General features: G+C 40.8%; 1 protein-coding gene across 3 annotated transcripts in view; it reads right to left on the reverse strand.

Moving 5' to 3' along the window:
* Positions 1–13,642, reverse strand: part of kdm4b (lysine (K)-specific demethylase 4B) — a 453,216-nt gene that overhangs the window by 62,692 nt on the left and 376,882 nt on the right. For all 3 annotated transcript variants that reach the window (XM_048559767.2, XM_059638447.1, XM_059638448.1), the window contains exon 15: positions 8,465–8,541. In XM_048559767.2, coding sequence (XP_048415724.1) covers positions 8,465–8,541 — 77 coding nt within the window. The remainder of the gene's footprint in view (positions 1–8,464; positions 8,542–13,642) is intronic.

Raw genomic sequence — 13,642 nt, forward strand, 5'->3', positions numbered from 1 at the left:
GAGTGCTGTACTCCAGCTGTTGCCTAAACGAGGTCTTATGCAACTCACTCCACTTGTACTCAATGCCTTAACTAATAAGGGCAAGTTGCCCATGTACTTTAACTGCCCTCTTCACCAGCCGTGTTGCCTTCGAGGGTTTTATGGAGAGAAGCAGCAAGGTCCCTCTAATTCTCAGCTTTTTGTAGTGTTCCAACATTCATTGGTAGATCTCACATGGCAGGGGAGTACATAAAGTGCATCACCTCTCAGTTTTCAAGATTACACTCAATTTATTACTGTTCTGACCATCTGATCAGCCCCTCACATCCTCTCGCCTATTTATTACACCAAAATTTTCATGCCACATGGGCCTAGACCCTCCTTCAGAGAGCTCTGATGAAGGGTCTAGGCCCAAAATGTCAGCTTTTGTGCTCCTGAGATGCTGCTTGGCCTGCTGTGTTCATCCACCTCCACTTTGTGTTATCTACCGGTGAGATAGAGTCCCTGCAGTGTGGAAACAGGCCCTTTGGCCCAACAAGTCCACACCGCCCTTTGAAGCATCCCACCCAGACCCATTCCCATCACCCTATAACCCTATAACCCACTCACCCCTGAACACTATGGGCAATTTTGCATGGCCGATCTACCTAGCCTGCACATCTTTGGACTGTGGGAGGAAACCGGAGCACCTGGAGGAAACCCACGCAGACACGGGGAGAATGTGCACACTTAAGTAATCAAACCTCCCACATTCATGTCTAGATTAGCAATATATACTACAAACAGTAAGTGACTGAGCATTGAACCTAGTAGTATGCCATTGAACAGAGGTTTCCAGGCACAAAAACAACATAAAACCAGTACCCTTGGCCTCTTCCACAAAACCAATTTTAGATCCAATTTTTGGACCAGTCTGCATGCAACATTTCACTGAAAGCCTTCCTGAAGTCCATGAAGAATACATCAACTGCACCATCTTCACCTAAGCACCCCATCACCTCTTCAAAAACTCAATCAAGTTTATCAGACATGATCTCTGCCTGACAAAGCTATTATGATGACCCTTGATTGATCCATGTCTCTCCAAGAGGAGATCAATTTAATCCCTTGGTACTTTTACCAGAAGTCGCCCTATCATTGATGTTAAATATACTGGTATAAAGTTCCCTGGTTTATCCTAGCTACCCTTCCTGAATAATGTTACTACCTTAGCTGCTCTTCAGCCCTCTTGGACCTCTCCTTTGACAAAAAACACCTGAGGCAGCCCAAAGAGCAATACTTTCACATATCCAGCTGCGAAGACATGCAATATGCTGGTTAAAAAGGTGGTGGAAACAGATCTAATAATAACTTTAAAAAAGAATTGGTTATACATTTGAAGTGGGAAGGTCTTCAAAATGGTTGGGGAAGAGCAAAGGAATTGCACTAAATGGTTAGTTAGCTCTTTGAAATAGAGTGCAAGGAACAACAGAATGAATGGCCATCTTTATGCCGCTAAGGGAAAAACCTGAAAAATATAATTTCAATTAGAAAAAATACTTAATGTTTGGCTTTATGTGCAAGTTTCAAAGGGGAGAAATCACACCTCATTTTCAGTCAGCCTTCCATAACAAGCTAACAGAATTTAAAGGAATTTTTGTTCTCGGATTATTGGATACACAGAGTGGGGATTAAAAAAACTTCTGGAACGGCTGTCTTTTCTTGACTCATTGCTGTGTACTAAACTTATAGTCGTAGTTATTCAAGTATTTAATTTGGCAGTGACTCATAGACACATTTTGTATCTTTAGAACTGACATTTGTCTTCTCAATGAGAAAATGAAATTTATTATTGCTAATGAACACTTCCGATAAGCCAAACTACTCCAGAAGAGGAGGTTGGATTCTTAAAATTAGTTTTAGGCTGCAAAATGAACATATTTTCATAGTTTAACGTTCTTCTTTGACGAAGGAAAACTACAATCCTTGTATTGTCTGGTTTACATGTGACTCCAGACCCACAGCAATGGGCTTTACTATTACCTAGCTCCTCGAATAGTTCAGAAAATCACTTTGTTGTAACAAACGCTACATAAAGTCTGTCAAGAATAAAAGCAGATGAACCACTCATCATCGACACTGGCACTGGATATGACAAAAATCACATCATGCCCTGTTGATCTGGTGAAGTCCACTTCACTAATATGTGGGAATTGGTGGCAATACTGGGAAAGCTATCGAACAGACTAGCCAAGCAAATGCCTGACATAAACAGAAGTTGGAGAATCATGTCCTGCAGCCAAAGGCCTAGGCTCCTTTATCACTTAATGCTTTGTGCATCCTATTCCACTGGGACAGCAGAGCTAGAGTTGACACACCAATATACAAGTGGAATGGAGTGGCCCTGGGTGCTCTGAACAGTAACCCTGGACCCCACTAAGTCTCAATGCATCAGGCAAAACAGGGGCAAGGAGAACTGCAGTCCACGCTAGCTAACGGAGCCCTGCTTCCATTAATCATGGCTCCACATCAAAGTGCATTTCGAAGAGGTGCTAAGGCAGCAAGTACACAAAATGTATTCTGATAGGGAATGTCATTATGTAACAAGATTGGTTCAGTAGCACTGCTTCTGACCAGTTATGTCCTTCAGAAGTTACCTATTTGCTTGACCGGGGGTGGGGGGGGTGGAATATCCCGTAACGTGCGCGCCTAGACAAGACTTGTCTTTTCTCCAGATTTGTTCCATCATTACAGGTTTAGTTTTGCATGGGCGATGGCCCTAAAAGCATTCTAAACTGTGTAAGGGACTTTCTACTTATATATGCTGAATGTAAGGAAAGGGAAAAGTCTTCATTTTGTTCTCATCAGTCTACCACAGGTAGATGACAGTATTGGTAGGATTGACACTGCAGTCTTTGCAGTGACCAAGTCCTGGCTTAACTCTGAGTATACAATCCATATAGAGTTCAGTATTACTACCACACTGAATACGGCAGATTTTAGCATCTTAAAATTCAGGATCCATGAGGCATGGTGCATCATTAGCAATTGGAGAATCATATTCAGTCCATAACCTCATGCTCATCAGCAGCATCAGGCATAATTAGAAATGAATTATCAACCTAGTGAGGCTGTAACATCAGAATGATCATGGATGCCTAGTTATCCAAGTATATCCAAGCTGCAAGTGAATTCTAACTATTCTCGAGGTCATCTCATGACTGAAGAGCCCGATCCAGTATTGGTGTGGGCCTCCACAGAAGGGGCAGTTCATACTGTCATTGCTGGTGTTAGGGGATACTTTTACAGCTGTGGCATCTCTGGCCTTCCTTGGTACATAGTTGATGCTGCGAGTTTGGCATAACTGGTCCTCGAAGAACAGATTTCAGAGCTTGCCTCCATATGGGCTGGTTGGCTGAAGTGTCTTCCCAAGAGAGATGGTTTGCAATACAGAACATTTTAAGGCTTTTAAATGTCACCTTGTATTATTTCTACTGACCACCATGATGTCGTATGTCATTTCCCCATAGAAGATCTGCTTAGAGATTCTGTAATCATCCCCACAAGATACACGGCCTGCCCATCTAAGTTGAAGTTTCAGTCTCTACTCTGTTAGAGCATAGAACATAGAACAGTACAGCACAGAACAGGCCCTTCAGCCCACAATGTTGTGTCGACAAGAAACCAACACAATGGAGTTTGTTGTTTGTGATTTGACCACGTTGTCAAATTCTTATGCTGTGCATTAGATATGTATGGTGGAAGCATTCTACAGCTTTGCTGTGGAGCCTACAGCAGACCCTAGATACAGTACCATACAATGTGGTAAGAACAATAGCTTGGTCATGTTTAATTTTCATCTTCAGTCTAATGCCTTACTGCTTCTAGACATGATCATGGAGTCAGTCATGGGCATAACTTGCTTTCTGGATGTATGTACAGGTACTATCCTCATCAATTCTTCCCCATTTCTTCCCAGAAAGAACATTCTCAAGGTATGTATCAATAGAATAGAATATCCTTTATTGTCACATGTACTCCAGCACTGAAGTACAGTGAGAAGATTTTACAATGGCTGCCTTTTAATGGCTCCATCTTAGGTATAAGTACTGAGGCACAAATCTTAGAGATTTTAAAAAAAAGGACCGAAAGGTAAAGATTTACGTTACAGTCCGATAAGAGTACCAAACAGCAACAGCTCAGCACGTGGCGCAAGGCTCCAAGTCCAACAATTGTCCAGCTTCACTCCAGTCTCCAGTCCGCTCCTGACCGACACTCAGCAGCAACAAGGTAAGTTGCGTTTTACTGGGATTCACCACCCTCGCACTACTCTGGGATTTGGAATTCCCCATCCGTGGTTCGCTGTCCACACTGTACCGGCCTGTTCCCCATGCCGTGTTCTGGGGCTCACAGCCTACATGCTCATAGAATCAATAACAGAATCCCTACAGTGTGGAAACAGGCCCTTCGGTCCAACAAGTCCACACTGAATCTAGTAGCATCCCACCCAGACCCATTCCCCTATAACCCACTTAATCTACACATCCCCGAAAACTACGGGCAATTTAGCACAGCCAATCCACCTAAACTACACATCTTTGGACTGTGGAAGGAAACCAGAGCACACGGAGGAAATTCACGCAGACACAGGGAGAATGTGTAAACTCCAAGACAGACAGTCACCAGTTCTGAAGGGTCATTGGTCTCAAAACATTAACTGTTTTCTCTCAACTGATGCTGCCAGACCTGTTGAGTTTCTCCAACAATTTGTTTTTGCTTGTTTTAGATCTCTAGTATCCGCTGTTCTTAGTTTTATTTTATTCAATTATACTGAATCGCAACGCCAATTCAAAAGGCCTTAGTTAAAGGGTTTTCAACTATCTTCAGCCAGAAGTGCCAAGTGGACAATCCATTTCAGCTTCCTCCTGAGGTTCCCTAGCATCCAGGGTGTAGTCAATTCTATTCATTCCACATACTAGAAAGAAATTGTTTACATACTGGACACAACAAAGGCTTTGGTTGCAATGCTGAAGGCTTCTGTTCAAAAACCAGCCCCGCTGCAAGCCAAGCTGTTTCAACACAACATCCATAAAAGAGCAGGACAAATCCAATCTGTTCCATCATTGTACTTTCAATCAGAGGTAAAGTGATGGAAGGTATCATTAATAGTACTGCGGAGTGGCACTTACTTATCAATTACACTGATGCTGATTTTGGGTTCTGCAAGGACCACTCAACTCAGGAGCTCATTACAGCTTGATCCAAACATCAACAAAATAGATGAATTCAAAAGTTGAAGTGAAAGTTACAGCCATTGACAGGAAGGTAGCATTTGACAAAGTATAGCCTCAAGTAGAGAGAGTAAGTAGCCCTGCTAACACTGAAATCAATGTGAATAAGGGGGAAAACCCTATTCACCAGAAGTCATACCAAGCACAAAGGAAAATCACAGTGCAGCAGGAGTTCTTCAGGTTAACCCTCTGGGCCCAAACACCTTGATTTGTTCTATAAGCAGCTCTGAAGTGGGTATTGCTGCATCATAAATAATGGGAATGGGACCGAAAACACAGAAAATGAAACAGCCAACAAGTCCTGACCACCACTCAGATTTGGGATAACAAGTGCCAGATAATATTCATGCCACACAAGAGGAGAAGCTATGGCCTAGTGGTATTATCGCTCGACTGTTAATCTAGAGACCCAGGTAATGTTCTCGGGACCCACGTTCAAATCCTGCCATGGCAGACAATGGAGTTTGAATTCAATGAAGTAAAAAATCTGGAATTAAGAGCCTCATGATGACAATGAGCCCATTGTCAATTGTCAAAAAAAACCTAAATTCACGAAAATTCTTTAGAAAGGAAATTGCCATCCTTACTGGTCTGGCCGACAAGTAACTCCAGATGCTCAAGTGAGGTGGCTGACTAAATGCTGGTCTAGCCAGCGATGCTCTCATCCCATGAATGAATATATATTAAAAACAAAATAAGGCAGTGATCACGTCCGATCAGAAAAGGTTTACTGCCTTCTTTCTCATTCAATGGTATTACAATTTTTGAATTTTCCATACTACGAACATTTTGGGTGTTGCTCTGGCCAGGAACTTAACCGGACCAGCCACATGTACACAGTGGCTATAAAACCATCTGAAATACTGGAAATCCTGAAGCAAATAACTCAACGCCTGACTCTCCAAAGCGTGGCCAACATCTACAAGTCATAGTCAAAAGTGTGACTGAATGCTCCCCACTTGCCTGGATGAGTGGAGCTCAAATATCTAAGAAGCTTGATACCACCCAGGACGAAACAGCCTGCTTGAATGGCATCACATCCAACACCATCCATTCCTACCACTGCCACTACTCAGTACAAGAATCACTGCAGAAATTTACCAAAATTCCTTAGAATGCATCTTTTAAACACAAAACAATTACCACCTAACAAAGCAATGGCAACAGGAAGGTAGCACTTGGCTTGGTCAATATTTGTCCCTCATTCAACATTATGAAAAAAATCTCCAGTCATTACCACTGCTGTTTGTGGCAACTTGATATGTGCAAAATATTTACCACATTTTTAAAATGCAACAATATTACACTTGAAAAACAATTTATTTACTGTTTTTTTTTTAAAAAAGGTGTTAATAAATGCAAATCATTTGTGCTTTTTACCAGAGATAATAGGAACTGCAGATGCTGGAGAATTCGAGATAACAAGGTGTAGAGCTGGATGAACACAGCAGGCCAAGCAGCATCAGAGGAGCAGGAAGGCTGATGTTTCAGGCCTAGATCCTTGAAATGTCAGCCTTCCTGCTCCTATGCTGCTGCTTGGCCTGCTGTGTTCATCCAGCTCCACACCTTGTTATCTCTGTGCTTTTTACCACTCAGTTCAAAGGCTTGCAAAACACTCAACTTATGCAAAGATAATTTAAAATAATTTCTTCTTGAAGATTAGAGATACTATCATGCTGAAGCCTTGGTAGAAATCTTAGTTTGTCAATTATTTTACAAACATCAAAATCTGTCATCTTAACTCTCAGAGACCAAAGGTTAATAGAGTAATTCTTAATAAAATGTACTTTACTAAAAAACTTATTTTCAATTTTAAACATTGCTCATCAAACAACTGGAGGGAAATAATGAGATGAAGGGAGTTCTTGGAATAAGAACATTTATTTTCTGCATTACCAAATCCATTAACATATTGATTTTTGATATACTGTTTACTGAAATTAATAACACATCCTCTAAACTTTCAATTACACAATTTACAGCCTCTCAAACTCAATGATGAGGTCAACAATTTCACATTATCATTTTTTGTGTGTGTTCCTTTTTCTTTGTTTTGGTTTCTTTTCTTTTCAGTTAGCGGTGTCCCTGCACACGGACATCCTTTGATTATTTTCTTGTCCAGTCTCTATTCCCTTCAAGACTGCAGGACTAAACATTCTGATTCAATCTCACCTGTCTTCCAACATATCTAACATGAATTTCATTGGCACAATCACTCTTTGCTCAAAACCTAAAATTATCCCTGAGTTATTCCAGTTCTGATGAAAGGTCATAGGCCTTAAATGTTAACCCTGTTCCTTTCTCTCTACACAAATGCAGTCTAAACTGCTGAGTTATTTTCAACTGTTTTCTGTTGTAATACCTCTGAATAACATGCAATCTAAATTAAAACAATTTCATAACTTGTGGAACTAGAATTTGAGTGTCATCTGAAAAGTCCCATCTCAAATTCTAATCCAGAAATTACTGCATAGCTTTAAACAGTGGAACAATGGCATGGTGGTTATGTTAAAGGCTTCTTAGCCATATGTAATTCTAGACTCACAGCAACTGCAATTGACTCTGAATAGTCCTAGAAACATAAGCAGTTGTAGGACAATTGGGCTATGTGCTGGCTATGACAGCAAAACCCTCACCTTTTAAATGAATGAGTGATAACTCAACCTGATATAATTTGCTGTGAAGGTGACAAGTTACCATTTCAATCTGATTCCTGTAACTGTCCTTAAATGGTATTAAGACATTTTATACAGATTCACTGAAAGGCAATACTGGATGTACTGCAAAACAATTTCTACAAAATTTCAACTATTTTCTTTTAACAGGGACGTTGGCAGTTTCTATTGGATCCAATTGAAAATGTGAAGTTTTCAGTTATTCATAAATGTTCTGCACATGAAGAAATTGTTAAATTACACTTGACAGAATCGATTTAATTCTATAAAGTTCTGTTTTTCAACAAATGCATCGATTAGGTCGGTCAGTGGCTGGTAAGAAAGTTTAAATCTTTTACAACACACTCACTTTTGTTCCCATTCTTTTGAAAATCCCAATTTGCAGAATAGGTTGAATATCCTGTCAGGGATAGAATTGTAGATACAAGCTCACACTTTCCTCTACCACCCTTCCTGGGCACATCAAAATAACCTGTTAACCTCAGCAATTCAGACCTCATGTTCAAAACAGTTGTACAGTATGTGATGTGAAACACTTACTGCTGTCCAGGCATTGGCTGTACATCGTGAGCAAGTCCAACCGTGTTTGACCAAATCTGGTTGAATGCCATAACAACCTGCCAACAGCAAAACAGCTGGTTAGAAACGTGTTTATTTATCCCCAAATCAGTACCTTAATAAAGCAGTTCCAGTGTGTTACTAATTAATCTTCATCTCCCTAGCATGCTGAGTTTAAGATTAGGCTTCACTGTTTAGCAAGGCTGAAACGACTCCCTGTGCAACTCTAAAATTGGTAGTTTCAAACCTGCAGAGCACAGCCACACTAAATGATTGTTTATTAAAAACACTGGATTAAGCTTATGTGATCCTTTATCATTTAAAACTGTAAGAATACCATAATACAACTTGAATATCAGCATTTCTACTTATTCCAAAGCATAAGCTTAGATCCAAATACCCAACCAGAAAGTCTTACAGCATTGTTGTGTGCATCAAGTGTAAACAGGAGATGTGTGTGGAAACACCTCTGAACCTAGTAAGGCTGTGGCAAATAGATAGGACAAAACCAACTATAATTAAATCAGCAATTTTATAACTGGCTTCTTGAACCACCAATGTTTTAGGCCAATGTTTTCCTCTTTATAGCAAAAAGGAATTTTAATTGAATTGCCCTGAGTGGGATCTACTGGTTGCAGTATGCCAATCTTGAAGAATCAAATTTCCATCTTAACTGCCTCCAGAGTTTGAAACTCTATGCCTATGTTTAACAGATGTTGGATGGGCACAAACATGATCATAATACAAATCAGAGTTGGCAACTGAACATATTGATATGATCATTTTACTACGAAGATGCTTCAATAATGGTGTCTTCAATGCAGGTTTGATCTTCCTTATGAAACGAGAAAGCAGCAAAGTGTCTGACAAAGTGAAGGTCAGTTTTGTTTTTGGGAGTATGTGATGGGATTAAGAATCTTAGCAACTCCAGATTTGAAAACTATCTTGAAATAATAAATTCAGAATCAGACTTGCACATTTTCACTGCTGGCAGGTTCTTCCAATTGCCAGAGCATTAATGGTTTGTCCCTGTAATGAAAATAAATATACAAATAATGGATCAAAATTTAAAAATGAGGAGCTATGATGTTTAGAACATGCTGTGATCCCACTCCATAGTTACTTTGTTAATTGGGTTGAAGAGCAGCTTCTGTGATTGACCTAGAAAACTGAAATCACTAGAAATTGCAGTTAGAATGCAGAGTCTAAACAAATAGATTCAATTTGAACACGAAAAGAAAATACAACGGAAACATCCCCAGAGCACAAATAAAGAGAGAGAAAATATGTAATCAACAACAGTCTAACTGACCTCATGGGGAACAGGCAAACTGCGGAGTTAAAACGAACTGCTGCTGTCGTAAGAATCAGTGCAAACACAAGTACACATTTATGACCGGTTCTCCTGTCCTAGAAATTCAATTTATACAGTGACATTTGTTGGAATGAGTTGAAATAGATGAGTTCACTTCTGGCCTTTCTCAGTCAGACAGTACATAAGACTTTGTATTGGTGCATCTAAATTCAACGTCTCACAGATCACTTATTTTGAAACATAGTTGTTAAAATAGTTTATTTTATTTTCATCATCACTATTGACTCACAAATTGGAGTGGGGTATATTGTGCTTTGTACAAGTGTCAGCTTTGCTCATTGGGAGCACTCTTCCTTGAGTCAGTTGACTCAGAATCCCAAAAGGTTGCTGCAGATAATCTAGGCAGACGCTAGCGCAGAACTGAGAGCGTTCTGCTGATTCGTTCAGAGGATTAGGGTCAGCATTGACTTACCATCCAAACTGTCCTTGAGATGGTTTGGGAAGGTACCTTTCAAATACAACTGAGTGGCTGACTGAGCCATTTAAGAGGGTGGTTAATACTCAGCCGTACGGGCTTGGAGATTGGAATCACATATAAATCAGATCTGGCAGAGGTGAAACTTCCCTTCCCTAAAGAACATCAGAGAACTGGATGGGTTTTTATGTCAATGCAGTAATCTTTTATCAGTGATCACTACCAACATAAGCTTTTTATTCCATTGATTTAATTGTTGCTCATGGGGAGGTGAACTCAAGGTTTCTAGATTAGTCTGATAAACTGGATCACTAGTCCAATAACAAAGCCACTATGGTGTACCAACTCGAGTCCTGTGCTGTCAGAAGTTCTGCTCTTGGTTGAGCTACCAAACCTGTATACTTGTGAGAATCACATCACTTTGTTGAATGGAAGGAATGAGGACATCGGCCAACTTCTCAACATCAATTCATTTCAATACTACAAAAACACATCATCAGGTTATTTACCTAATTTATTGTTTGTGGGACTTCGCTGTTTTTGCTGACATAAAAGCAGAAACCAACCAGCTCCCTCTGTTCTGCCTGACTGCAAGGCAATGGAATAACCAGGTTATGTGCCAAAGGACACAGAAGTTGTTCATAAGCAATATTCCCTTTAAGATGCCCAGCTATATGTCAAGTTTAGAAAGACCATGCACCCCTAAAAACAGGCCATACATAGCTAACAGAATTTTGGGGAACGATGGCAACAACTACTTTAAGTGTAAGTAACTGGCTGTGACTAGGGTTTCAAGCAAGTGTACTAAGATGGTTCCTCTTCACTCGTACTCTGGCTTTAAAATATCTCTCAAGGAAGATGTTGTTTGCTTGTGGTTCTGTTTGCACTGAAAAATTAAGCAACAATATGACCTCACAGTTACAATTCACTTAAATGGTAGAGATATTGATTCAAAAAGGTGTGAAAGTGCTTTACTTTAAAATCAATTCATTATATATCAAATCCTCTTTCATGTTCTATGAAAGATCTGTCTAAACTGGCAGACACATGACCACAAATAGATCTCAGCTAATCCTGTTGGGTTTATGGTCAATAAAGTGCACTACCAGAGCCAGCAGGAATTTGACAGCATCAGGTTGTCACTTCATGGTTTTCGAAAACTGTGGGGAGAAGCTAAAATTCACTCATTTCAGACTGGAGGTCATTTCAATTGGTAAAGGATGTCAACAGGTCAGCATCAAGAGCTGGATGTTCAGACGACACAGGTAGTGGAATTCCTGAAATTTCCTGGCTTGGCTTTTGTGCCTTGAGAGCAAGCACAAACACATGCAGGACTTTTGTTCTAGGGAATGAGTGCAGAGAACTAAGATGCTAATAGGAAGCAATCCCAGCACCTTTGGAAGTAGTTTGGAGGGATCCACTCGCTACCTAACTGAGGTGTTCTGTCACTTCATCCATTTGAACTAACGGCAGCAAAACAAAACACTGCCCTCTTGCTGTCACTCCTCACACACTTCCCACACATTGCCATTCCTCCAACCATGCCAATTCACACTACCCTTGCCTCCTGAATTCTTGGTGACAAACAGGGAGCAATCTCGGGTAACAAAGGCGAGTTTAGGTTTGAGCTTGGGTATGCAACCACATGAGAGTGTGGTGGCAGCTTTGTGTATGTGCATTTGGGGAGGGGGAGGTGCAGGAATATTGCTTGTTCACAGATCCTTGAAAGCAATAGGATAGGTCATTAGAGGGGTTAAAGAGGCATAGGGGATCCTTGCCGTTATCAGTTTAGCATAAGTTATAAGAGCAGGCAGGTTATGTTGGAGCTACACAAAATGTTGGTTAGGCTACAACTGGAGTATTGTGTGCAGTTCTGGTGATCACACTATAGAAGAACATGACTATACTGGAGAGGGTGTAGAGGGGATTCTCTAGGACATTCAATGGAGAGTACAGGAGGGCATGCCAAGGACAGCATCAGACATACCTGGAGATGAGGTGTTAACCTGGCGAAACCACCAAACAGGACTACCTGATTGCCAAACAGCATAAGCAGTAAGTGATAGCAGAGCTAAGCAATCCCACAACCAACGGCTCAGATCTAAGCTCAGCAGTCCTGCCATATCCAGTCGTGAATGGTGATGGACTCTTAAAACTCACTGGAGAAAAGGGTCCACAAGTATTCCCCATCCTCAATGATGGAAGAGCCTAGCACATCGGTGCAAAAAAATAAGTTAAGGCTTTTGCAGCAATCTTTAGCCAGACGTGCCGAGCGGATGATCCATCTCGACCTCCTCTAGCAGTCCCCAGCTTTACAGATGCCAGTCTTCTACAAATTCAATTCACTCCACGTGATATCATGAACTGTTAGAAGCACTGGATACTGCAAAGCGTACAGGCCCAGGCAACACTGAGGCAGTAGTATTGAAGTTTGTGCTCCAGAACTCGTGCTCTCCTAGCCAAGTTGTCCAGTTACAACACTAATATCCACTGAACAAGGTGGAAAATAGTCGGAGTATGTCTCGGAGTATGTCTCGTATATATAAAACAAGACAAATACAACCTGGCCAATCACTGCCACTTCAGTTTACGCTTTATCATTAGTAAACTGATGGAAGGTGTCATCAACAGTGCTATCAAATAGCACCTGCTCAGCAATAAACTGTGCCATGACGCCCAGTTTGGGTTCTGCCAGGGCCACTCAGCTCCTGACTTCATTACAGCCTTGGTTCAAACATGGATAAAAAGAGCTGAATCCCAGAAGTGATGTGAGAACGACAGCCCTTGACAACTTGTGGAGGTGCTGGTGTTGAACTGTGGTGGATAAGGTCAGAAATCACATGACACCAGGTTACAGTCCAACAGGTTTGTTCAAAAACACAAGGTTTTGAAGTGTAGCCCCTTCATCAGGTGAAGTGAGAAAGAAGCAAAACAGAATTTACAAGTAAAAAGGGTCACACACTGATGAGGATGTATTAAACAAACTGAAGTTGTTGTTAAATCTTTAATCAGTTAGAAGGTTTTAAATCAATTAATGTGTACACATAAATGCCTAAATTTCTTTCCAGTCACTGCGGTGAGAGAACCGAATTTTTATCAGTGTAAAAAAGAGGTGATGTTTTAGGCCACACAATGCATGTTAGATGTGAAGCTTTCTTTAGAATCGGTTTCTGTTTTGTTTGGAGTGAGGCTGGTTTTATTTCTAAAGGAGGAATGTATGAACACCACGTTGACTATCTATAAAATGTGTGTTTTTTGAACAAAATAGAATGTATCTCCACGTACAAAGTCACCCCATAGATACGTATGTGTGCGTGTGTGGGTGAGAGCGAGCGGAGGGGGTGGAAGGGAGGTGAGGGAGTAGCAGGAG

Source organism: Stegostoma tigrinum, chromosome 30, assembly GCF_030684315.1.
Source record: "Stegostoma tigrinum isolate sSteTig4 chromosome 30, sSteTig4.hap1, whole genome shotgun sequence".
Lineage (NCBI taxonomy): Eukaryota > Metazoa > Chordata > Chondrichthyes > Orectolobiformes > Stegostomatidae > Stegostoma > Stegostoma tigrinum.